This window comes from Mizuhopecten yessoensis, unplaced genomic scaffold (genome assembly GCF_002113885.1).
Source record: "Mizuhopecten yessoensis strain PY_sf001 unplaced genomic scaffold, ASM211388v2 scaffold9101, whole genome shotgun sequence".
Classification (NCBI taxonomy): Eukaryota; Metazoa; Mollusca; class Bivalvia; order Pectinida; family Pectinidae; genus Mizuhopecten; species Mizuhopecten yessoensis.
The window spans coordinates 273,766-298,458 of NW_018407879.1; the positions used below are offsets into that span (position 1 = coordinate 273,766).

The following is a 24,693-nucleotide window of genomic DNA, read 5'->3' on the forward strand; positions in this document are numbered from 1 at the left end:
GTGTGTTTACATTTTTGAGACATGTCAGTGGTCTACTAGTAGTACTGTTAGGTAGGATAGGCAATTACTTTACATAGGGATTGAGCTACTTAGCAGTACCTCTCATTGTTGTCATTGTTCGGCTCTAATGTTATGATTATTCATTTCGTCTTGTTAATAAACAGTTATCTGTATTTTGAGATACCTTGTTGAGTTATTGAATCGATTGCTTGTGTGACCACTACATGCAGTGTGCGAACCTGTAGTGAATACAGGTCTGTAACCTGACGTAGAGGCGAGGTCTAGAGAACACAGGTCTGTAACCTGACGAAGAGGCAAGGTCTAGAGAGGACTGCAGGGGAAGTTGTCGACTCGTAATAATTACCAAAACATATACAATCACTACACGGATTCAACAGAGTGACAACAGATGCACCCCCTCTCCGGAACTTTCTTATTGCAATCGTATAAATGTAGGTTTACCGTCCTTACATTGCCATTTTTTCATATTCTACAGATCTTTTAGCTTCTCATTTAGTTACGACTCGGCTTTTAAAATGCCGAAAATATTGAAATATTGCAGAAAAAATGCGTAAACATTATGCTTCAAAAATTAGAAAAACAATTGTTAAACTTTGGTTGAAAAATAAAACCATTCCTGTTAAAACGCCGAATAATACTGCCAGCTCCAAAATGCTAAAAGAAAGCACGCCACAATACCGCCAAAAACACGTACATCGAAATTATACATAGACAATATATTTTAAATCAAGGTCGTCTGGAATTACCTAGATGATATGATTTTTCTCACATATATCTATAATTATAATTACATAATGTTATATGTCCAACACCAATTGATCCAATATATCTATTTTTATTGGATGTTTTTGTTTTCCTGCACTATATATAATATCATGAACAATTATTAAGTTCTGATCACCATACCTGATATGACAATGAGTGTAAAGGTACTAATTGATGACATAGAGTCACCTAATGTAGGTTTAGGTATATATGTAAAGAGTGATGGCAATAGGTCACTTCGGCTCATATGACCTAACGTATCTAGTTCTTCCTGTCATTCTGTTGCTGACTCTTCTTATAGAATTGTGTCGTTCCGTAAAAAGAAATATAAATAGTTTGCGTTAAATATGTTAAGTTCCTGATGAAACATAATATGTATGGTAGGTAGAGAAAGAATGAGAGAAAGAAACGATGATACATTTGCTTCTTTTGTCACGCCAAATATCGCATATTGGAACTATTCACCATTGTTAGCAATGTCTTGATACATATTTAGTTTTTAACATTAAAACTTGTTCAGCCCATTTTCCATACAAAAAGACGCCGAAAAATATCAAACGCTTTTCTGAAATTGATAGCAAAAGGGTTTTTCTTGGGTTTTTTTTAATAACAGATATACAAAAGTATGAAGTGGGAAATTTGATTTAGCTATCTAGTTTTGTTTCCCCTTTTCAATAAATTGTACCTGCTACATCCAAGCCAGTCTCGGCTGAATCATATTTGGTTTTTGTTTTTGTAAATAGGTATAAAAAGTTATTGAAATTGTTTGCATTCTTTTAGGTAGATTTCTGTTCTCTTGAAGGTGGAGTTTAATGTCAATGTGCAATTGACGCGTTGTAGATGAACATTATTTAACACAGTTCAACATGGTATTTGATAATTTCGACTTACATAAACCGAAAATATTTGCATTTACAAATGCAGAGCCACACAGACACATTGGACTCTCCACAATGTTGTCGTGAACTCCTAAATTTGGGTAGCCACGTGTTGGTGACCTCCATCTCGTGACCACGGCTGGGGTCTCGTGAGCAGATACACACATCAGCACATGGCCAACGCAGACACAAATTCTTATCTTGTTTATCTTGTCCACTTCAAGTTTAAATATATGGTCAACCCACGCGCAGTTCCGGATATGTTCATTTTTTTCAATTTCAACAAATTCTATTGACAATAGTAAATAGGATCAGACATCAGGCATAGCCTATCTAAGTCCTCTCCTTAAAGTTACAACAGGTGGTAAAAACACAGGCATATATTTGTACATTGATATGATGTTTGGGATAAGTGGAAGTAACTCCTTGATGTAAACAGACTTGTTCAATATTCTTGAGATATAGTAACCCTTTCACTAGGGATATTTAATTTGAGATATTTACTAGACTATTATCTTCAGTGAATACTATCAAGTAATAGACAATGAGTTACTGGTATTCATATAAGGTAAACTGTTGAGTATAAATATTTGGTGATATTGGATTTATTCCCTCAACAGATACAGGCCATACAGTAATCTGTTTTATGAAGTTCCTTTTGCTCTAACTCATAGAAAAGCAAACCTTTGAAACTAAAACAACTTAACATTTCGATTTTAAATTATATTTCATCTTATACCAAAATATATCATATTGATTCCCAAAGCATACATGTATATGTCCAAGTTCTAACTTGTTTCAGTTATATGCCCATGTTATGTATAACTGAACTTTTGAAAATTGGTAAAATCCACTGAGGGTATTTAACAATATCATAAATTCACCCGATAAGCGCGTTTACATCTATATGAAGGTCAGATAAAACCCGTGACCAGAGACAGGTCAAGATACTAGGTCGTCAAACCATTGCTCAGTTAATTCTATTAGCTTTGCCAAAATCAACGATATTTTCATTTTGGTAGTATATAGATAACTATACACCAAGATAAACAACGTGCATTTATATGTAGTTCGTAAGAGAATAAACAAACTGTTAAAAAGCACCGTACACGTCTTTCTGAATATCGACCCTCGACTCACTTAACCAATAAATGGAGCATGAGATTGTCCGAAATGGTCCTGTCTGTCACAAAGTAAATAAATTACTCGTGAGGCCCTCCCCACGTGCCTGATAATCCAGGACGTGATTTTATATAACGTTATATAAACTTGTTACACAACCAAACCTATATAAGAGCTGATGGTCCTGAGTTACCGGTAGCTACACGGCGTCATCATGAAGGTACTTGCAGTCATCTCCCTCCTCTGTTTCGTGTCTCTAGGGTATTGCCAGCAGGGTAATTTGGTGGAGCTTGCGGAACAGCTTGGCGCCAAGACTCTGGTAGCCCTAGTCAAGGAGGCTGGTCTTGCCGAAACCCTTTCAACCGGAGGTACATTGTATATTGACAGGCTTATATTTATATTAATTTAATGTTACTTTTTCAAATAATAAACCAGCATTTAAATTTATACTGAGCTCGTTCTTGACATGTCCCTAATCCAGAACGCGGAAAGTTTTCATTGTAAAATCCTTTCATTGCCTTACAACATTTCAGGTTACGTTTACATTTATACATACATAAGCCTGAGTTATGACAACATTTCAGGTTACGTTTACATTGATACATATATAAGCCTGATTTTCGTGGCAATATTGCAATATTTGTACAAACATACATTAATCTGATGTATATTGAAGTTGTCCGGTCCCGTACATACAAACAAATGTGTATTACTGTTTTGGTTAAGTTTGAATATGCTAATAGTGTCTTTTCAATCGTTGTTGTTTTTAGGGTCTCTTTGAGGTCCATCGTTGTTGTTTTCAGTGTCTTTTTGAGGTCCAAATTTGTCCTTTTCTACTGACGTTGTAGTGTATATAACTATATGTATTTTGTCCTTTTATGATTGAGCTATAGTATATTTTGCTTTGTTTATTGACGGGTGTATTTTGTCTTTGTGAGTTGGTTTGAAATGTTTTTCTTGCAAATTAATGATGTGTATTGTGTTCTAGTGTGATGACATTGGTATATTTGTCTTTGTGTGTTGTCGCTGTAGAATCTTTTATAATCAACTAGTTTGTATTGACGCTGTGGTGAATTTTGCTCTTATGTGTTTACGCTATTATATCTGTACTTTGTGTTGACGCTGTAGAATAGTTTAACATCGTATATTGACGCTGTGATATATTTTGTCCTTGTATGTTTACGCTGCAGACGACTTTATCATTGTTTCGACGTTGTAGTGTAGTTTGCCTTAGGGTGTTTAGTGCTGACGCTGTGGTATATTTTGCCCTTTTGTGTTTACACTGTTGCGTATTTTGCCCTGGTATGGTGAGAATATGGTACATTTTGTTTTCGTTTGTTGACTGTTTTGTTTGATCTTTGTGTCCTGCTTCTGTGGACTATTTTGTCCGTGTGAGTTGACGCTGTGGTAGTTTTGTCCGTGTGTTGACGCTGTGGTAGTTTTGTCCTTTTGTGGTGACGCTGTGGTAGTTTTGTCCATGTGTGGTGACGCTGTGGTAGTTTTGTCCGTGTGTGGTGACGCTGTGGTAGTTTTGTCCTTGTGTGGTGACGCTGTGGTAGTTTTGTCCTTGTGTGGTGACGCTGTAGACGTTTTGGTATATTGTGTTATGTTTTGTTAAAGGTGTTTTGACATTGTGATATAATTTTATGTTGTGCTATTAAGTGGTGAAGCTGTGATATATTTTGACACTTTACGTTGACAATGTGATCGATTTGTATATTTTGTCATTATGTGCTGCCGATGTATTTGTCCCCATGTATTGACGCTGTGGTTTATTTTTTCCTTGTGCGATGTCACTATTGAATACATTGTCTTTGTTGCTGTTGTGCTATGATTTGTCATTGTTTGTTGAAGCTGTGATATATTTTATTCTTCTATGATGTTTCCCTACACGGTATTCTGTGGTGTTCCTCTCCAGGTCCCTTCACTATCTTCGGTCCAACCGATGATGCTTTCACCAAGTTGCCACGCGTCATTATTAATTACCTAAAGAAGAACAAGACAGCGCTACAGGATGTCCTAAAATATCACGTGGTCAGTGAAAAGGTGTACTCCTCTCAGCTGTCCAACGAACTCCAGGCTGCCTCTTTGTTGACTCCAGCCAAGATTAGGATCAACATTTACCAGGGCGGCAAGGTACGCAACTTGTTAATGGTTAAAGGTCAAGAAGATAGTGGTTCAATGTCAAATATTTGTACAATAGTAACTGCTGGTCAAGACGTCCGAGGGTAATGTAATTGTAATGTAATTGCAATGTCCTCAGTATTAATTTATCTATTAAGAAATCATTTTTTTTTGGTATTATCAAGGGTTACTTTACGGGAATAAAGTGTATATTCTAACGCAATAATACTGAAAACAGTATAGTTACAAAATATGTGTGAATTCTTTTTGAGACTTTATATAAGTGAAGATAAAATTATTATTAAACTGTATCTTTCGGTGCCACAGGTGGTGACTGCCGATGGCTCGCCAATTGTGAAGGTTGACCAAAACGCCACAAACGGTGTGATCCACGTAGTAGACCGTGTAATGTTTCCCATCCCGATCGAGTCTATGGTGGACATGGTGAAGGCCGATCGTCAGCTTAAAACCCTTCTCGCTGCCGTTACTGCCGCCGGTATAGGTGGCGCTCTCGGTGGTAAGTCTTTAGTACTCATGAAAGGGGTGGGTCTGAATGCGCTGTCGGCAATAAGTCTGCAGTGCCCAGAAATGGGGCAACCATGGAAACTGTCCTTGGTACGAAACCACTGTTAACAAAATATATGACATTTGAGGCTGAATCCGGAATGGGAGAGAAATGATTGTCAAAAGTATTTTCTTTTCTTATCGAGTAAATGATGACCCAAATGTGATGACCTTGCTGAAATGATACAGTTGAATAGTAAACGTTGAGGAAATATATACAAGCTGGCAAATCTTTTGTTTATCATGGTAACTAAATTTTGTTTGCTCTTTTCTGTCTATAGCCGACGGTCTGACCCTCTTTGCTCCGACAGACAAAGCCTTCGCCAAGCTTCCAGCCGGCACACTGGACAACCTACTGAAGAACAAGACCGCTTTGACCGGTAAGGGAGAAGGTTACTTTGGGTCATTTTCACACATCCTCCTGGTGTTTGCAGCGCTTATGCAAAATAAAGGAAGGTCTATTTAACTAAGATAGTATAATGACCGATATCTATATTGATGCCCATAGTCAACAAGATATTTACAGGTCTGCAACTTTTAATGTATAATTAGTCATTATGATTGTTAGAGCACTTAAACATTTAAACTCTACACGTGTTTCTTATATATACAGAGGTACTGACGTACCATGTTGTCAAGGGAACAGCCTTCAGCGCAAGTCTGACTGACGGAGAGAAGGTCGCCACTCTGGAGGGCAAGGACCTCTCCATCTCCTTGGATAATGGTCGGTAGCTTGTGATTAGGTGTAATAGCAATTATCAACTTTGTTTGTTTAAATATATATCCTCAATTTGGGCAAAAATGTTGCCGTTAATTACATTTTTCAGAAGAAAAAAAACCCGCTACCGTTTACTGATTTTGTTTCTTTGAATATCTTTATAAATAATATTACGTCCTAGACAGGGGAAAGGTATTTCTGATATCATTGCTTGCTTTCTTTTTAAATAGGTATGGTAAAGGTAGATAACGCTATGGTTATCCGTCCTGATGACGCCGTTACCAACGGAGTTATCCACATCATCGACAGCGTCCTTCTTCCGCCACAGTACAGACGTCACTTCCGGCTCAATAATTGAACATTACTCCAATCATAAATACCAGCTACATGTCCATTTCATGTGTATATTAATCATTGATTTGTTATTGTTGTATTGAATAAGGAAAATATAAAAATATTTCTTTTACAAATGCTTTTGTCTGTTGTGGTCATTTGTGCTTCTTGGATATAAAGGAAATGTAAATGATTGAGGACATACTGCTGTTCTAATGAAATTGTGTCTAGGTCCTTATTTTTAAACTGCTAATAATATTTTGATAAAAGTTCAGCTGAATACATGTAACTCCGAATGAAGATGTAAACTGTATTACTTAAATGAAGTATAGTGTACATTTATCAAATTCTAATGTGAACTTGACTAGGTTGCATGTCTGTACTGCACCAGACTAGTTGGTGGTCTACTAGAGGTCCTTTCTGAACCAGACTAGTCGGTGGTCTACTAAAGGTCCTTACTGCACCAGCCTAGTTGATGTTCTAAAGGTCTTTACTGCACCAGATTAGTTGGTGGCCTACTAAAGGTGTTTGTTTGAGATGTCTCGTAGGAATGTCTTCACAGACAACAGCTTGGCCGGCAGTCTTAATTTCTCCAATTAAGATATGTAGATATGTTGATATGTGTACATTTCTATCCCGTCATTTGATTTCTCTATGCTGGAGATCAACAGTATACATGCAACATAGTTGATTTTAGGGGTCCCTGTTCCGCTACAGAAAAAAAACCTAGAGAAATATGGAGACTTTGAAATTTTAATCTTCCGGAGATTGCCGGAAATTCCCAATGTTGTTGCAATTGTAGTATTGTCATACAGTTAAATTGTATTTAAGATACAACTGTACAGCGACTGGACCACGGTACCCTTAGATCGGAGGTTCAGGGTTCGAAACCTGGTCTGGCATATTTGCAGATTATGTTTTTTTACTTTCAGTGCTTAATTTTAGTTTTAGACAGTGGTAAACAGATCTTTAGCTATTCAATTCTTCTGACGACAATTTGTTTTCTCAAAGTCTACTTTGAGTCAGTTTTCTGCGACCATTAGATAAAGATGAGGAAATCTATCAGATAGTTTGAACTTGATGATATCGTTTACTATGTTGTCTTTACGAATACTGTCATCCACGTGTAGTATTTGTGTGGTCTGTTAACAGCAGGAGACTGAATTATATCACCGACGTGCTAAACATATACAGAGTGACACTCCAAAAGTATTTTATGGTAAATCATTTTCCATTTAATTCAATTGTAAATAACTATTCAAACCAAATCCTGGTTTCAATTTTAGCTGCAAAAGATGAATTTCAGCACACGACTGCTCTTTTAGTACGTGTAATATATATATAGTTATTTGTTTCATAGAATTCTTATCGTAATAGGTTATTCGGTCAAAGCAATTTATTATGGCAAATTTTTAATGTGTCAATATAAATGATGTGAAAGTATAATCTGTATGATGGGATGAAAATTGATATTTCAATAAGAAAGCCATAAGTAACAATAGGTAACCAGTCGAAGCACTAATTAATTTTCTAAAGGGATGTAGAGTTCGATCAAAATTGGGTGTAATGAAGGCACGTTATATGTTTGCTTGTGATTTAAAGAGACGTAAATTAACCTAGGATCCCATGGGAATACAACATAACATGAAATACGTATGGCCGTCATTGTATCATAGATAAGGGTAATGCCTGTGTAAGGATAAGCATTTTGAAAATGAAAAAATATTTTCAAATTATACGTTTGATTTAAGATTGTATGCTACTGTCACAGACATGAACTTTCCAGTAGATTTCCAAATTAAGAAACAGATACCTGTCAAATATCTACGAGAATTTACATGTGAAAATTAGGACAAATTTGTAAGGTACATCAGACTAAATTCGGGTTTTAAAATAAGGCACTATACCTTATGGATAATGTTCACTAAACAACTGTAAGGGAGATAACTCTAGCAAAACAAATCTACACTCTAATGGTAGCTGATAAAGGGTACATCCTCAAGGGAGATAACTTCCACACAAACCACATAATTAATGTGTAAGTTAGAACAAATTGATGGTTCGAAAACCAATAACAGACATACAGTAAGCACAATGTAAATGAAAGTAAACTGTGTCTATACAGAAACTGTTAGTGTGTGGTATAGTATTCGTGCACATGTACTAACAGTACATGACCGAAATAAGTAGACACAGATTACATGTATTTACAGTATATGATATATATAAGTATACATTGATATGGTCAAAATACCATAATTCATAACATTGTAACAACATAATATAAACATGTTCAGACTCCTGGATGTGTACATCAGAGAACCATTGGGTATCAACAACGGAAATATCCTTCAGACTCCTGGATGTGTACATCAGAGGACCAGTGGGTATCAACAATGGAAATATCTTTCAGACTCCTGGATGTGTACATGTGAGGACCATTGGGTATCAACAATGGAAATATCCTTCAGACTCCTGGATGTGTACATCAGAGAACCATTGGGTATCAACAATGGAAATATCCTTCAGACTCCTGGATGTGTACATCAGAGGACCAGTGGGTTTCAACAATGGAAATATCCTTCAGACTCCTGCATGTGTACATCAGAGGACCATTGGGTATCAACAATGGAAATATCCTTCAGACTCCTGGATGTGTACATCAGAGGACCATTGGGTATCAAGAATTGAAATATCCTTCAGACTCCTGGATGTGTACATCAGAGGACCATTGGGTATCAAGAATTGAAATATCCTTCAGACTCCTGGATGTGTACATCAGAGGGCCAGTGGGTATCAACAATGGAAATATCCTTCAGACTTCTGGATGTGTACATCAGAGGACCATTGGGTATCAAGAATGGAAATATCCTTCAGACTCCTGGATGTGTACATGAGAGGACCATTGGGTATCAAGAATGGAAATATCCTTCAGACTCCTGGATGTGTACATCAGAGGACCATTGGGTATCACGAATGGAAATATCCTTCAGACTCCTGCATATGTACATCAGAGGACCATTGGGTATCAACAATGGAAATATCCTTCAGACTCCTGGATGTGTACATCAGAGGACCATTGGGTATCAAGAATGGAAATATCCTTCAGACTCCTGGATGTGTACATCAGCGGACCATTGGGTATCAACAATGGAAATATCCTTCAGACTCCTGGATGTGTACATCAGAGGACCATTGGGTATCAACAATGGACATATCCTTCCATTTGTTTCAAAACATTCCTAAATTGAAAAAGTTGATTAATTTTACTCAAGACGCTCAATTTTCGTAATAAACATCAATTCATAAAGCTAAAACATATATACTTTTTTTTGCTTTCTTGCCTCTCCTGGAAATCTGTTTTAATATGCTTTCGATTATTTTATCTAGTCTGCAGTTAAAATGAAATATAGCCCCACTTTGACCTTAGTTTATAAGCATGTCTAATATGTTTTCCCATTATCTATTTATAAGTGAATTAATCTGAGCATTATTCCATTACGATTGGTCAATCTGTGTTTCCTTATTTCCATTCAATAAGCAATGAAGTGACGACATAATAACTACATCATCTAAACAAACCTTATAACATATATGACGGTATTACAAAGTACAGACAATGTCAATTTCAAGTAATTACTCTCATGTTTGATGTAGACGAAAAACGGTAAGTACCTTAAAACAATTTTAACCCAATCACATACCTAGTGTTAACATGTACAGCACTTACTAAAGCTATAATGATATACAGTTAAGTTAATGCAGGAATGAGGGTACAGCACTTTTGCCAAAATTCAGGATATTTGTACGTTTGTGATAGGGAGCGTAAGGATCATCCGGGTAGTGTCGATGTTTCCACCAGTAACCGGTGACCATCTTATCATACAGTTTGCTTTGTTGGCCGTTACACATGACATGTTGCTGTAGTTGATAGCGACGTTGGGTAGTCTCTGCCCACATTCTTCCCTTTCTTAAAGCTGACCATTGTCTTGGTGCCTACTTGTTGTAGGTATGGGGAGCACAACTGTGTCAGTGACCTATAATATAGTCTTACCTGGTTGATTTAAACTTAATCACCATAAACAAATGTACAGCAAACTGTATTATTATTCTACCATTTGTCATGAGAAATTATGAAATTAAAACGTTGTTTGTTCATAAGTGGGGGGAAATTTACAAAGAAATTGTGAAGAGGATACGGGACCTTTAAATACGTTGGCAGTAAACCAGATAGGAAAATGAACATTAAGTATTAATTATATTGAGATTCTACTGTTCTGCAACATCCTATAGCAAAACAACAGATAAAAATACAGAAATTAGTTTGTTATATCTTTGCTCTAGTACTTCAAATATTTATTACCATATTCATCCTAATAAATGCACTTACCCTTTAAAGGCACCCCAACCGTTTGTTCTTATTAAGAGAATGGGTGCATTTACTTAAAACCCATAGAAATGTTGCATACTTCACTGATATGCCAATATCATCTTCACTCGTATGACGAATGACTTTGTGAGCTTTAGCGTTTACATAACCAGGCGAGGTAATGTAAACCAGTGGCAATCTCATTAAAATCAGATGTTAATAAAAATACCTACGGTTCATGCGGTACGTAATAATGAACAGCTGTATTTATTTAGATTGAACTAGTGGTCTAGCATTATATTCTGATTATGCCTATTGTCTATGTAAAGTTAGTTGATTTGTTCCTTTGAACGACTGCACAAATGTTTGGGTGGTGGATTTGAATATATATAGAAAATGTCAGATTGAGCATGAAAGGGATTTATTAAGAGCACCCTTTTTGTGTTTGATCGAATATCGTATTTATTCTTCCACATCAGCAATGTTTTTCATTGTTAGACAACCATGGATTATTGGACAACATGCACTTGTCCTAATAATACTGCATGCGCAACACTAACACAAGGAAAGAACCAAAGTTAGTAGAATGTTCGGATCATCTAGAACATGTTACCCTATTAGTTTAGCAAAATTGCATTTTGTACCATATGATATGGTAATATCAACCGTCAATACTACAACAATTTCTCGCTTTCATATATTCTATCATAAAAATTCATCTTTGATGGGTAAATTTAATTCTATAGCTACTATATCAGCGACGAAAGATTTTTTTATTGAGTAATAATAATGAATTATTTGGCGATGATATATGCACTTACATAAATAAATTTTCTCTCCTCAATGTGACCTATTTAGTAATGATGGGCCAATGATCTTTAATGATAAAAAATTGACCGGTTTGCAGTTTTTGATTCCGATTTCCGATTACAAGTTCCATATTCAATGATAATCAGTTCATTATTGAAATCAAATTGTCAAATGTAAACAATGTCAAGTATTTATTGAAAGTCATTTTATTCTAATGATTTTTCTATCATAGACAAAACTGCATAAAGTTGCGTCAAAATCCATTCATTATAGAAGAACGAACCTTTATGTATAGCTAACAACTCTGTGTACTGATGTAACAGTAGTTTTGTGACTTTATTTGGGTATCCAGTCCTATACAATTACAAACTAATAATGGAGTTGATTACCAATTTATCTACTACTTCCAATTAAAATGATCGATTATCGATTATGACTTTAACCGTTGCCAATATTAATCTTTACGTATTCCACAATAATACATGTACAGATACTGATTATTTCTTAACTATGAAAGAAATAAGTAGGATGTATGTTGTGGGGGTTACCCTTTATAGGATGTTAATTATGTGACTTACCTGTGATAAGATGTATGTTGTTGGGATTAACCCTTTATAGGATGTTAATTATGTGACTAACCTGTGATAGGATGTATGTTGTGGGGGTTACCCTTTTATAGGATGTTAATTATGTGACTTACCTTTGGTAGGATTATTTTGTGGGGATTAACCCTTTATAGGATGTTAATAATGTGACTTACCTGTGATAGGATTATGTTGTGGAGGTTACCCTTGATAGGATGCTAATTATGTGACTTACCTGTGATAGGATGTATGTTGTGGGGGTTACCCTTTTATAGGATGTTAATTATGTGACTAACCTGTGATAGGATGTATGTTGTGGGGGTTTCCCTTTTATAGGATGTTAATTATGTGACTTACCTGTGATAGGATTATGTTGTGTCGGTTACACTTTATAGGATGTCAATTATGTGACTTACCTTTGATAGGATTATGTTGTGGGGATTAACCCTTTATAGGATGTTAATTATGTGACATACCTGTGATAGAATGTATGTTGTGGGGGTTTCGCTTTTTTAGGATGTTAATTATGTGACTTACCTGTGATAGGATGTATGTTGTGGGGGTTACGCTTAATAGGATGCTAATTATGTGACTTACCTGTTATAGGGTGTATATTGTGGAGGTTACCCCTGATAGGATGTTAATTATTTGACTTACCTCTGATAGGATTATGTTGTGGAGGTTACCCTTGATAGGATGCTAATTATGTGACTTACCTGTGATAGGATTATGTTGTGTCGGTTACGCTTTATAGGATGTTAATTATGTGACTTACCTGTGATTGGATGTATGTTGTGGAGGTTACCCCTGATAGGATGTTAATTATTTGACTTACCTGTGATATGGTGTATGTTTCGGGGGTTACGCTTTATAGGATGTTAATTATGTGACTTACCTGTGATAGGGTGTATGTTGTGGAGGTTACCCCTGATAGGATGTTAATTATTTGACTTCCCTCTGATAGGATTATGTTGTGGAGGTTACACCTGATAGGATGTTAATTATTTGACTTACCTCTGATAGGATTATGTTGTGGAGGTTACCCTTGATAGGATGATAATTATGTGACTTACCTGTGATAGGATTATGTTGTGTCTGTTACGCTTTATAGGATGTCAATTATGTGACTTACCTGTGATAGGATGTATGTTGTGGGGGTTACGCTTCATAGGATGTTAATTATGTGACTTACCTATGATAGGATTATGTTGTGTCGGTTACGTATATAAAATGTTTGTAGTGAGGTTTATTTCATGGTCGGAGGAGGTACTGTGGCTCGGACACTGGCCAACACACTAAACTGTTGTCGGTTTACACTGTTTGTGACTTACCCGTGATAAGACGTTGGTAGTATACAGTTGTTTCATGCCTTATCAGTCAACAGTCAAAACTACTTTCCCGAGGACCCTCCAGATGAACTGTTTCCCGAGGCCGCAGGCCGAGGGAAACAGTTCATTTGGTGGGTCCCAACTCCGAGGGAACAATCCAGTACCAAAAACGCTTGATCATCGGGGTGCTTGTAATTATAGGTGCGTTCGATTACCTGACATGTGACCAGTCAACAGTTGCACGTGACCAGTCAACAGTTTCACGTGACCAGTCAACAGTTTTACGATGACCAGTCAACAGTTTTACGGTAGCACACATTAGCTATAGTTCGTTTGGTGAATTGTCTTGGAAACAGTCGAAATTGATTAATATGCATTTATATAGCGAGTCAGGTAACAATGAGGTTTGTTTGATGGTCGGAGGAGGAACCGTGGCTCGGACACTGGCCAACACACTTAACTGTTGCCGGTTTACACAGTATGTTACAGCTCTGTTTATTGACACCATCTGTCTTGAATTCACCGCCAGTCGACCAAACTTTGAAGTGAGATTGCTCATGCCTGAATGATAACATATATATATATATTAGTGGGAAAATGTCTGTAGCAAACATATCGTATATATTCTGTTTTGTAGTATTAATGTACATGTATTCAACCATGTTTTGTCTGTATTTTGTAATTGTGTACTGCGTATGAAAACAATTCTGCAATGAATGAATAATATATTTATTTACTTTCATTCGGATCAAATAATATATTTATTTACTTCCATTCGGATCAAATAATATATTTATTTACTTCCATTCGGATCAAATAATATATTTATTTACTTCCATTCGGATCAAATAATATATTTATTTACTTCCATTCGGATCAAATAATATATTTATTTACTTCCATTCGGATCAAATAATATATTTATTTACTTCCATTCGGATCAAATAATATATTTATTTACTTCCATTCGGATCAAATAATATATTTATTTACTTCCATTCGGATCAAATAATATATTTATTTACTTCCATTCGGATCAAATAATATATTTATTTACTTCCATTCGGATCAAATAATATATTTATTTACTTCCATTCGGATCAAATAATATATTTATTTACTTCCATTCGGATCAAATACGATAAACATACCCTGTTGAAGTTACTAGACATTAAAAGTTGGTAAAATATAGTATAGTTCGAACAGTCTGAGTCGAAATCAGTAAATAACCATGTCCAGCAATCAAGTCGATGATGCGGAACAATGTCGTCCCATTATGATATACTTGCAAATCTGGCGATGAATAATGTTGCATAATTATGTCTTTCGTTTAGCTACTTTTACTAACATACTGATGTAGTTCGCATATAGTATATGTTTCTCGTGTATTGAGAGAAGTTAATTATAATGTATCCGAATCCGATGAGTGGATTCAAACTGAAGTTACGGAATATTTAGTTGGACCCACCAACTCGTCTGAATTGTTAACTTTAGCATCTGTATGGGTAACACATCAATCAAGCAATAAATGAGGGATCTAAGGCCTAGTTGCAATTATAGATTTATGTGGGAAGTTCTGTTGTTTCCTTCTCACGTTTTAATTACTCGTTTCAGTATAATTGTTATATACGATTTACAGACAGGGATTTGCTATTTTTAGTTTTATTCACCATAATTAGGGGTAGGACTTTTCGTTCAGTGTATGTCTCTTACGATGTGCTGCTGCTATATCGGTACTGAAATATGTGTGTTTACACTTTTGAGACATGGCAGTGGTCTACTGGTAGTACTGTTAGGTAGGATAGGCCATTACTATGCATAGGGATTGAGCTACTTAGCAGTACCTCTCCTTGTTGTCATTGATCGGCGCTTATGTTATGAATATTCATTTCGTCTTGTTAATAAACAGTTATCTGCATTCTGAGATACCTTGTTGAGTTATTGAATCGATTGCTTGTGTGACCACTACATGCAGTGTGCGAACCTGTAGTGAAAACAGGTCTGTAACCTGACGAAGAGGCGAGGTCTAGAGAGGACTGCAGGGGAAGTTGTTGACTCGTAATAATTACCAAAACCTATACGATCACTACACGGATTTAACGGAGTGACAACAGATGCACCCCCTCTCCGGAACTTTCTTATTGCAATCATATAAATGTAGGTTTACCGTCCTTACATTGCCATTTTTTCATATTCTACAGATCTTTTAGCTTCTCATTTAGTTACGACTCAGCTTTTAAAATGCCGAAAAATATTGAAATATTGCAGAAAAAATGCGTAAACATTATGCTTCAAAAATTAGAAAAACAATTGTTAAACTTTGGTTGAAAAATAAAACCATTCCTGTTAAAACGGCGAATAATACTGCCAGCTCCAAAATGCTAAAAGAAAACACACCACAATACCGCCAAAAACACGTACATCAAAATTATACGTAGACAATATATTTTAAATCAATGTCGTCTGGAATTACCTTAATGATATGATTTATCTCACATATATCTATAATTATAATTACATAATGTTATATGTCCAACAACAATTGATCCAATATATCTATTTCTATTGGATTAGGTTTTTTTTGTTTCCTGCACTATATATAATATCATGAACAATTATTAAGTTCTGATCAACATACCTGATATGACAATGAGTGTAAAGGTACTAATTGATGACATAGAGTCACCTAATGTAGGTTTAGGTATATATATAAAGAGTGATGGCAATAGGTCACTTCGGCTCATATGACCTAACGTATCTAGTTCTTCCTGTCATTCTGTTGCTGACTCTTCTGATAGAATTGTGTCGTTCCGTAAAAAGAAATATAAATAGATTGCGTTAAATATGTTAAGTTCCTTATGAAACATGATATGTATGGTAGATAGAGAAAGAATGAGAGAAAGAAACGATGATACATTTGCTCCTTTTGTCACGCCAATTATCACACGTGGGAACTATTCACCACTGTTAGGAAATCAAACCTCTATGTCTTGATACATATTTAGTTTTTAACATTAAAACTTGTTCAGCCCATTTTCCATACAAAAAAGACGCCGAAAAATATCAAACGCTTTTCTGAAATTGATAGCAAAAGAGTTTTTCTTGTGTTTTGTTTTAATAACAGATATACAATAGCATGTGGTGAGAAATTTGATCTAACTATCTAGTTTTGTTTCCCCTTTTTAATAAATTGTACCTGCTGCCTCCAAGCCAGGGGAATAATTAAACCAGATAACACGCTAGTGTAATACGGCTGTTGTTCTTAGTCTCGGCTGAATGTCGATACTGCTATTGACGCGTTGTAGATGAAAATTATTTAACACAGTTCAACGTTGTATTTGATAATTTCGACTTACATTAACAGAAAATATTTGTATTTGCAAATGCAGAGCCACACAGACACATTGGACTTTCCATAATGTTCTCGTGAACTCCTAAATTTGGGTAGTCACGTGTTGGTGACCTCCATCTCGTGACCACGGCTGGTGTCTCGTGAGCAGTTACACACATCAGCACATGGTCAATGTAGACACAAATTCTTATCTTGTTTATCTTGTCCACTTCAAATTTGAATATATGGTCAACCCACGCGCAGTTCCGGATATGTTTTATGAAGTTCCTTTTGCTTTATCTCATAGAAAAGCAAACCTTTGAGACTAAAACAAATTAACATTTCGATTTTAAATCATATTTCATCTTATACCAAATTATATCATATTGATTCCCAAAGCATACATGTATATGTCCAAGTTCTAACTTGTTTCAGTTATATTCACATGTTATGTATAACTGAACTTTTGAAAATTGGTAAAATCCACTGAGGATATTTAACGATATCATAAATTCTCCCGATAAACGTGTTTACATTTATACGAAGGTCAAACAGCATGGTCAGATAAAACTCGCGGCCAGAGACTGGTCAAGATACTAGGTCGTCAAAACATTGCTCAGGAAATTCTGCTGAAAACTAAAATTAAACATTTTTCTATTTTTTAACTTGTTTCACTACATTGATAATTATACGGCAAGATATACATGTATTTATAGGTAGTTCGTAGGATGATAAACAAACTGCTAATCCTCATCGCACGCAACATTCTTCATCATGACTATATAAGCCTTGACTCACGTCGTTAGTACACGTGACCAATAAGTGTAGCTTAAGATTGTCCGAAATGACCTTGTCCGTCTTCTTGTACTGAGTAAATAAATTACTCGTGAGACCCTTCCCACGTGCCTGATAACTCAGGACGTGATTTTATCTAACGTTATATGAACTGGTCACACAACCAAACCTATATAAGACCTGATGGTTCTGAGTTACCGGTAGCTACACTGCGTCATCATGAAGGTACTTGCAGTCATCTCCCTCCTCTGTTTCGTGTCTCTAGGGTATTGCCAGCAGGGTAATTTGGTGGAGCTTGCGGAAAAGCTTGGCGCCAAGACTCTGGTAGCCCTTGTCAAGGAGGCTGGTCTTGCCGAAACCCTTTCGACCGGAGGTACATTGTATATTGATAGGCTTTATTATATTAATCTAATGTAACCTTTTCATATTATAAACATGCATTTAAATTTATACTGTGACAATTGCTTAAAATGAAGAGCTCGTTCTTGACATGTTCCTAATCCAGAACGTGGAACGTTTTCTTTGTAACATCCTTTCATTGCCTGATTTATGACAACAGTTTAGGTTACGTTTACATTTATACATATATAAACCTGATTTATGACAACAGTTCAGGTTACGTTTACATTTATACATATATAAGCCTGATTTATGAAAACATTTCAGGTTACGTTTACGTTTATACATATATAAACCTGATTTTCGTAGCAATATTGCATTATTTGAACAGACATACATTTATGTGATGTATATTGAAGTTGTCAGGTCCCGTACATACAAACAAATGTGTTTTACTGTTTTGGAGGAGTTTGAATATGCTAATAGTGTCTTTTCAATCGTTGTTTTTTTTAGGGTCTTTTTGAGGTCCATCGTTGTTGTTTTCAGTGTCTTTTTGAGGTCCAAATTTGTACTTTTCTACTGACGTTGTAGTGTATATAACTATATGTATTTTGTCCTTTTATGATTGAGCTGTAATATATTTTACTTTGTTTATTGACGGGTGTATTTTGTCTTTGTGAGTTGGTTTGAAATGTTTTTCTCGCAAATTAATGATGTGTATTGTGTTCTAGTGTGATGACAGTGGTATATTTGTCTTTGTTTGTTGTCGCTGTAGAATCTTTTATAATCAACTAGTTTGTATTGACGCTGTGGTGAATTTTGCTCTTATGTGTTGACGCTATTATATCTGTACTTTGTGTTGACGCTGTAGAATAGTTTAACATTGTATATTGACGCTGTGATATATGTTGTCCTTGTATGTTTATGCTGCGGACGACTTTATCATTGTGTCGACGTTGTAGTATAGTTTGCCTTAGTGTGTTAAGTGCTGACGCTGTGGTATATTTTGCCCTTGTGTGTTTACACTGTTGCGTATTTTGCCCTGGTATGGTGAGAATATGGTACATTTTGTTTTCGTATGTTGACTGTTTTGTTTTATCTTTGTGTCTTGATTCTGTGGACTATTTTGTCCGTGTGTGTTGACGCTGTGGTAGTTTTGTCCTTGTGTGGTGACGCTGTGGTAGTTTTGTCCGTGTGTGGTGATGCTGTGATAGTTTTGTCCTTGTGTGGTGACGCTGTGGTAGTTTTGTCCGTGTGTGGTGACGCTGTTGTAGTTTGTCCGTGTGTGGTGACGCTGTGGTAGTTTCGTCCTTGTGTGGTGACGCTGTGGTAGTTTCGTCCGTGTGTGGTGACGCTGTGGTAGTTTTGACCGCGTGTGGTGACGCTGTGGTAGTTTTGTCCTGGTGTGGTGACGTTGTGATAGTTGTGTCCTTGTGTATAGACGTTTTGGTATATTGTGTTATGTTTTGTTGAAGCTGTTTTGACATTGTGATATAATTTTATGTTGTGCTATTATGTGGTGAAGCTGTGATATATTTTGACACTTTACGTTGACAATGTGATCGATTTGTATATTTTGTCATTATGTGCTGTCGATGTATTTGTCCCCATGTATTGACGCTGTGGTTTATTTTTTCCTTGTACGATGTCACTATGGAATACATTGTCTTTGTTGCTGTTGTGCTATGATTTGTCATTGTTTGTTGAAGCTGTGATATATTTTATTCTTCTATGATGTTTCCCTACACGGTATTCTGTGGTGTTTCTCTCCAGGTCCCTTCACTATCTTCGGTCCCCCCGATGATGCTTTCACCAAGTTGCCACGCGTCATTATTAATTACCTAAAGAAGAACAAGACAGCGCTACAGGATGTCCTAAAATATCACGTGGTCAGTGGAAAGGTGTACTCCTCTCAGCTGTCCAACGAACTCCAGGCTGCCTCTTTGTTGCCTCCAGCCAAGATTAGGATCAACATTTACCAGGGCGGCAAGGTACGCAATTAAGAAATCATTTTTTGGTATTATCAAGGGTTACTTTACGGGAATAAAGTGTATATTCTAACGCAATAATGCTGACAACAGTAAAGTTACAAAATATGTGTGAATTCTTTTTGAGACTTTATATAAGTGAAGATAAAATTATTATTAAACTGTATCTTTCGGTGCCACAGGTGGTGACTGCCGATGGCTCGCCAATTGTGAAGGTTGACCAAAACGCCACAAACGGTGTGATCCACGTAGTAGACCGTGTAATGTTTCCCATCCCGATCGAGTCTATGGTGGACATGGTGAAGGCCGATCGTCAGCTCAAAACCCTTCTCGCTGCCGTTACTGCCGCCGGTATAGGTGGCGCTCTCGGTGGTAAGTCTTTAGTACTCATGAAAGGGGTGGGTCTGAATGCGCTCTCGGCAATAAGTCTGCAGTGCCCAGAAATAGGGCAACCACGGAAACTGTCCTTGGTACGAAACCACTGTTATCAAAATATATGACATTTGACGCTGAATCCGGAATGAGAGAGAAATGATTGTCAAAATTATTTTCTTTTCTTATCGAGTAAATGATGACCCAAATGTGAGGACCTTACTGAATTGATACAGTTGAATAGTAAACGTTGAGGAAATATATCCAAGCTGGCAAATCTTTTGTTTACCATGGTAACTAAATTTTGTTTGCTTTTTTCTGTCTATAGCCGACGGTCTGACCCTCTTTGCTCCGACAGACAGAGCCTTCGCCAAGCTTCCAGCCGGCACACTGGACAACCTACTGAAGAACAAGACCGCTTTGACCGGTAAGGGAGAAGGTTTCTTTGGGTCATTTTCACACATCCTCCTGGTATTTGCAGCGCTTATGATAAAATAAAGGAAGGTCTATTTAACTAAGATAGTATAATGACCGATATCTATATTGATCCCCATAGTCAACAAGATATTTACAGGTCTGCAACTTTTTATGTATAATTAGTCATTTATGATTGTTAGAGCACTTAAACACTTAAACCCTACACGTGTTTCTTATATATACAGAGGTACTGACGTACCATGTTGTCAAGGGAACAGCCTTCAGCGCAGGTCTGACTGACGGAGAGAAGGTCGCCACTCTGGAGGGCAAGGACATCTCCATCTCCCTGGATAATGGTCGGTAGCTTGTTCTCAGGTGTAATAGCAATTATCAACTTTGTTTGTTTTCAGCACACAAAATTTAATTAAGTATATATCCTCAATTTGGGCAAAAATGTTGCCGTTAATTACATTTTTCAGAAGAGAAAAAAAACCGCTACCGTTTACTAATTTTGTTTCTTTGAATATCTTTATAACTAATATTACGTCCTAGACAGGGGAAAGGTATTTCTGATATCATTGCTTGCTTTCTTTTTAAATAGGTATGGTAAAGGTAGATAACGCTATGGTTATCCGTCCTGATGACGCCGTTACCAACGGAGTTATCCACATCATCGACAGCGTCCTTCTTCCGCCACAGTACAGACGTCACTTCCGGCTCAATAATTGAACATCACTCCAATCATAAATACCAGCTACATGTCAATTTCATGTGTATATTAATCATTGATTTGTTATTGTTGTATTGAATAAGGAAAATATAAAAATATTTCTTTTACAAATGCTTTTGTCTGTTGTGGTCATTTGTGCTTCTTGGATATAAAGGAAATGTAAATGATTGAGGACATACTGTTGTTCTAATGAAATTGTGTCTAGGTCCTTACTTTTAAACTGCTAATGATATTTTGATAAAAGTTCAGCTGAATACAAGTAACTCCGAAAGAAGATGTAAACTGTATTACTTAAATGAAGTATAGTGTACATTTATCAAATTCTAATGTGAACTTGACTAGGTTGCATGTCTGTACTGCACCAGACTAGTTGGTGGTCTACTAGAGGTCCTTTCTGAACCAGACTAGTCGGTGGTCTACTAAAGGTCCTTACTGCCCCAGCCTAGTTGATGGTCTAAAGGTCTTTACTGCACCAGACTAGTTGGTGGTATACTAAAGGTGTTTGTTTGAGATGTCTCGTAGGAATGTCTTCACAGACAACAGCTTGGCCGGCAGTCTTAATTTCTCCAGTTAAGATATGTAGATATGTTGACATGTGTACATTTCTATCCCGTCATAAAAATACGTTTGATTTCTCTATGCTGGAGTTCAACAGAATACATGCAACATAGTTGATTTTAGGGGTCCCTGTTCCGCTACAGAAAAAAAACCTAGAGAAATATGTAGACTTTGAAATTTTAATCTTCCGGAGATTGCCGGAAATTCCCAATGTTGTTGCAATTGTAGTATTGTCATACAGTTAAATTGTATTTAAGATACAACTGTACAGCGACTGGACCACCGTACCCTTAGATCGGAGGTTCAGGGTTCGAAACCTGGTCTGGCATATTTGCAGATTATGTTTTTTTACTTTCAGTGCTTAATTTTAGTTTTAGACAGTGGTACACAGATCTTTAGCTATTCAATTCTTCTGACGACAATTTGTTTTCTCAAAGTCTACTTTGAGTCAGTTTTCTGCGACCATTAGATAAAGATGAGGAAATCTATCAGATAGTTTGAACTTGATGATATCGTTTACTATGTTGTCTTTACCACTACTGTCATCCACGTGTAGTATTTGTGTGGTCTGTAAACAGCAGGAGACTGAATTATATCACCGACGTGCTAAACATATACAGAGTGACACTCCAAATTTATTTTATGGTAAATCATTTTCCATTTAATTCAATTGTAAATAACTATTCAAACCAAATCCTGGTTTCAATTTTAGCTGCAAAAGATGAATTTCAGCACACGACTGCTCTTTTAGTATGTGTAATATATATATAGTTATTTGTTTCATAGAATTCTTATCGTAATAGGTTATTCGGTCAAAGCAATTTATTATGGCAAATTTTTAATGTGTCAATATAAATGACGTGAAAGTATAATCTGTATGATGGGATGAAAACTGATATTTCAATAAGAAAGCCATAAGTAACAATAGGTAACCAGTCGAAGGACTAATTAATTTTCTAACGGGATGTAGAGTTCGATCAAAATTGGGTGTAATGAAGGCACGTTATTTGTTTGCCTGTGATTTAAAGAGACGTAAATTAACCTGGGATCTCATGGGAATACAACATAACATGAAATACTTATGGCCGTCATTGTATCACAGATAAGGGTAATGCCTGTGTATGGATAAGCATTTTGAAAATGGAAAAATATTTTCAAATTATACGTTTGATTTAAGATTGTATGCTACTGTCACAGACATGAACATTCCAGTAGATTTCCAAATTATAAAACAGATACCTGTCAAATATCTACGAGAATTTACATGTGTAAATTAGGACAAATTTGTAAGGTACATCAGACTAAATTCGGGTTTTAAAATAAGGCACTATACATTATGGATAATGTTCACTAAGCAACTGTAAGGGAGATAACTCTAGCAAAACAAATCTACACTCTAATGGTAGCTGATAAAGGGTACATCCTCAAGGGAGATAACTCCCACACAAACCACATAATTAATGTGTAAGTTAGAACAAATTGATGGTTCGAAAACCAATAACAGACATACAGTAAGCACAATGTAAATGAAAATAAACTGTGTCTATACAGAAACTGTTAGTGTGTGGTATAGTATTCGTGCACATGTATTAACAGTACATGACCGAAATAAGTAGACACAGATTACATGTATTTACAGTATATGATATATATAAGTATACATTGATATGGTCAAAATACCATAATTCATAACATTGTAACAACATAATATAAACATGTTCAGACTCCTGGATGTGTACATCAGAGAACCATTGGGTATCAACAATGGAAATATCCTTCAGACTCCTGGATGTGTACATCAGCGGACCATTGGGTATCAACAATGGAAATATCCTTCAGACTCCTGGATGTGTACATCAGAGGACCATTGGGTATCAACAATGGACATATCCTTCCATTTGTTTCAAAACATTCCTAAATTGAAAAAGTTGATTAATTTTACTCAAGACGCTCAATTTTCGTAATAAACATCAATTCATAAAGCTAAAACATATATACTTTTTTTTGCTTTCTTGCCTCTCCTGGAAATCTGTTTTAATATGCTTTCGATTATTTTATCTAGTCTGCAGTTAAAATGAAATATAGCCCCACTTTGACATTAGTTTATAAGCATGTCCAATATGTTTTCCCATTATCTATTTATAAGTGAATTAATCTGAGCATTATTCCATTACGATTGGTCAATCTGTGTTTCCTTATTTCCATTCAATAAGCAATGAAGTGACGACATAATAACTACATCATCTAAACAAACCTTATAACATATATGACGGTATTACAAAGTACAGACAATGTCAATTTCAAGTAATTACTCTCATGTTTGATGTAGACGAAAAACGGAAAGTACCTTAAAACAATTTTAACCCAATCACATACCTAGTGTTAACATGTACAGCACTTACTAAAGCTATGATGATATACAGTTAAGTTAATGCAGGAATGAGGGTACAGCACTCTTGCCAAAATTCAGGATATTTGTACGTTTGTGATAGGGAGCGTAAGGATCATCCGGGTAGTGTCGATGTTTCCACCAGTAACCGGTGACCA

General features: G+C 36.1%; 2 protein-coding genes across 2 annotated transcripts in view; both read left to right on the plus strand.

The window, feature by feature from the left end:
* The window catches only part of LOC110457315 (transforming growth factor-beta-induced protein ig-h3-like), a 17,891-nt gene extending 11,322 nt beyond the window's left edge, over window positions 1-6,569 (plus strand). Inside the window, exons 7-12 of the mRNA XM_021508529.1 lie at window positions 2,986-3,154; window positions 4,705-4,922; window positions 5,238-5,427; window positions 5,756-5,854; window positions 6,088-6,198; window positions 6,423-6,569. Coding sequence (XP_021364204.1) covers window positions 2,986-3,154; window positions 4,705-4,922; window positions 5,238-5,427; window positions 5,756-5,854; window positions 6,088-6,198; window positions 6,423-6,550 — 915 coding nt within the window. The 3' untranslated portion in view covers window positions 6,551-6,569. The remainder of the gene's footprint in view (window positions 1-2,985; window positions 3,155-4,704; window positions 4,923-5,237; window positions 5,428-5,755; window positions 5,855-6,087; window positions 6,199-6,422) is intronic.
* Window positions 6,570-17,933: 11,364 nt separating this feature from the next.
* On the plus strand, window positions 17,934-21,701 carry LOC110457312 (transforming growth factor-beta-induced protein ig-h3-like). The gene is made up of 6 exons (XM_021508527.1): window positions 17,934-18,115; window positions 19,855-20,072; window positions 20,252-20,441; window positions 20,770-20,868; window positions 21,104-21,214; window positions 21,460-21,701. Exons 1-6 carry the CDS (start codon window positions 17,962-17,964, stop codon window positions 21,585-21,587), a joined length of 900 nt encoding a protein of 299 aa, XP_021364202.1. The 5' UTR covers window positions 17,934-17,961; the 3' UTR covers window positions 21,588-21,701.
* Window positions 21,702-24,693: the final 2,992 nt, after the last annotated feature.

Excerpts from the sequence above, each read along its gene's own strand:
- LOC110457312 (XM_021508527.1), top strand. The coding sequence starts at position 17,962 with ATGAAGGTACTTGCAGTCATCTCCCTCCTCTGTTTCGTGTCTCTAGGG. Across the intron at positions 18,116-19,854 it reads CGAAACCCTTTCGACCGGAG|GTCCCTTCACTATCTTCGGT; the intron begins GTACATTGTATA and ends GTTTCTCTCCAG. Across the intron at positions 21,215-21,459 it reads CTCCATCTCCCTGGATAATG|GTATGGTAAAGGTAGATAAC; the intron begins GTCGGTAGCTTG and ends CTTTTTAAATAG.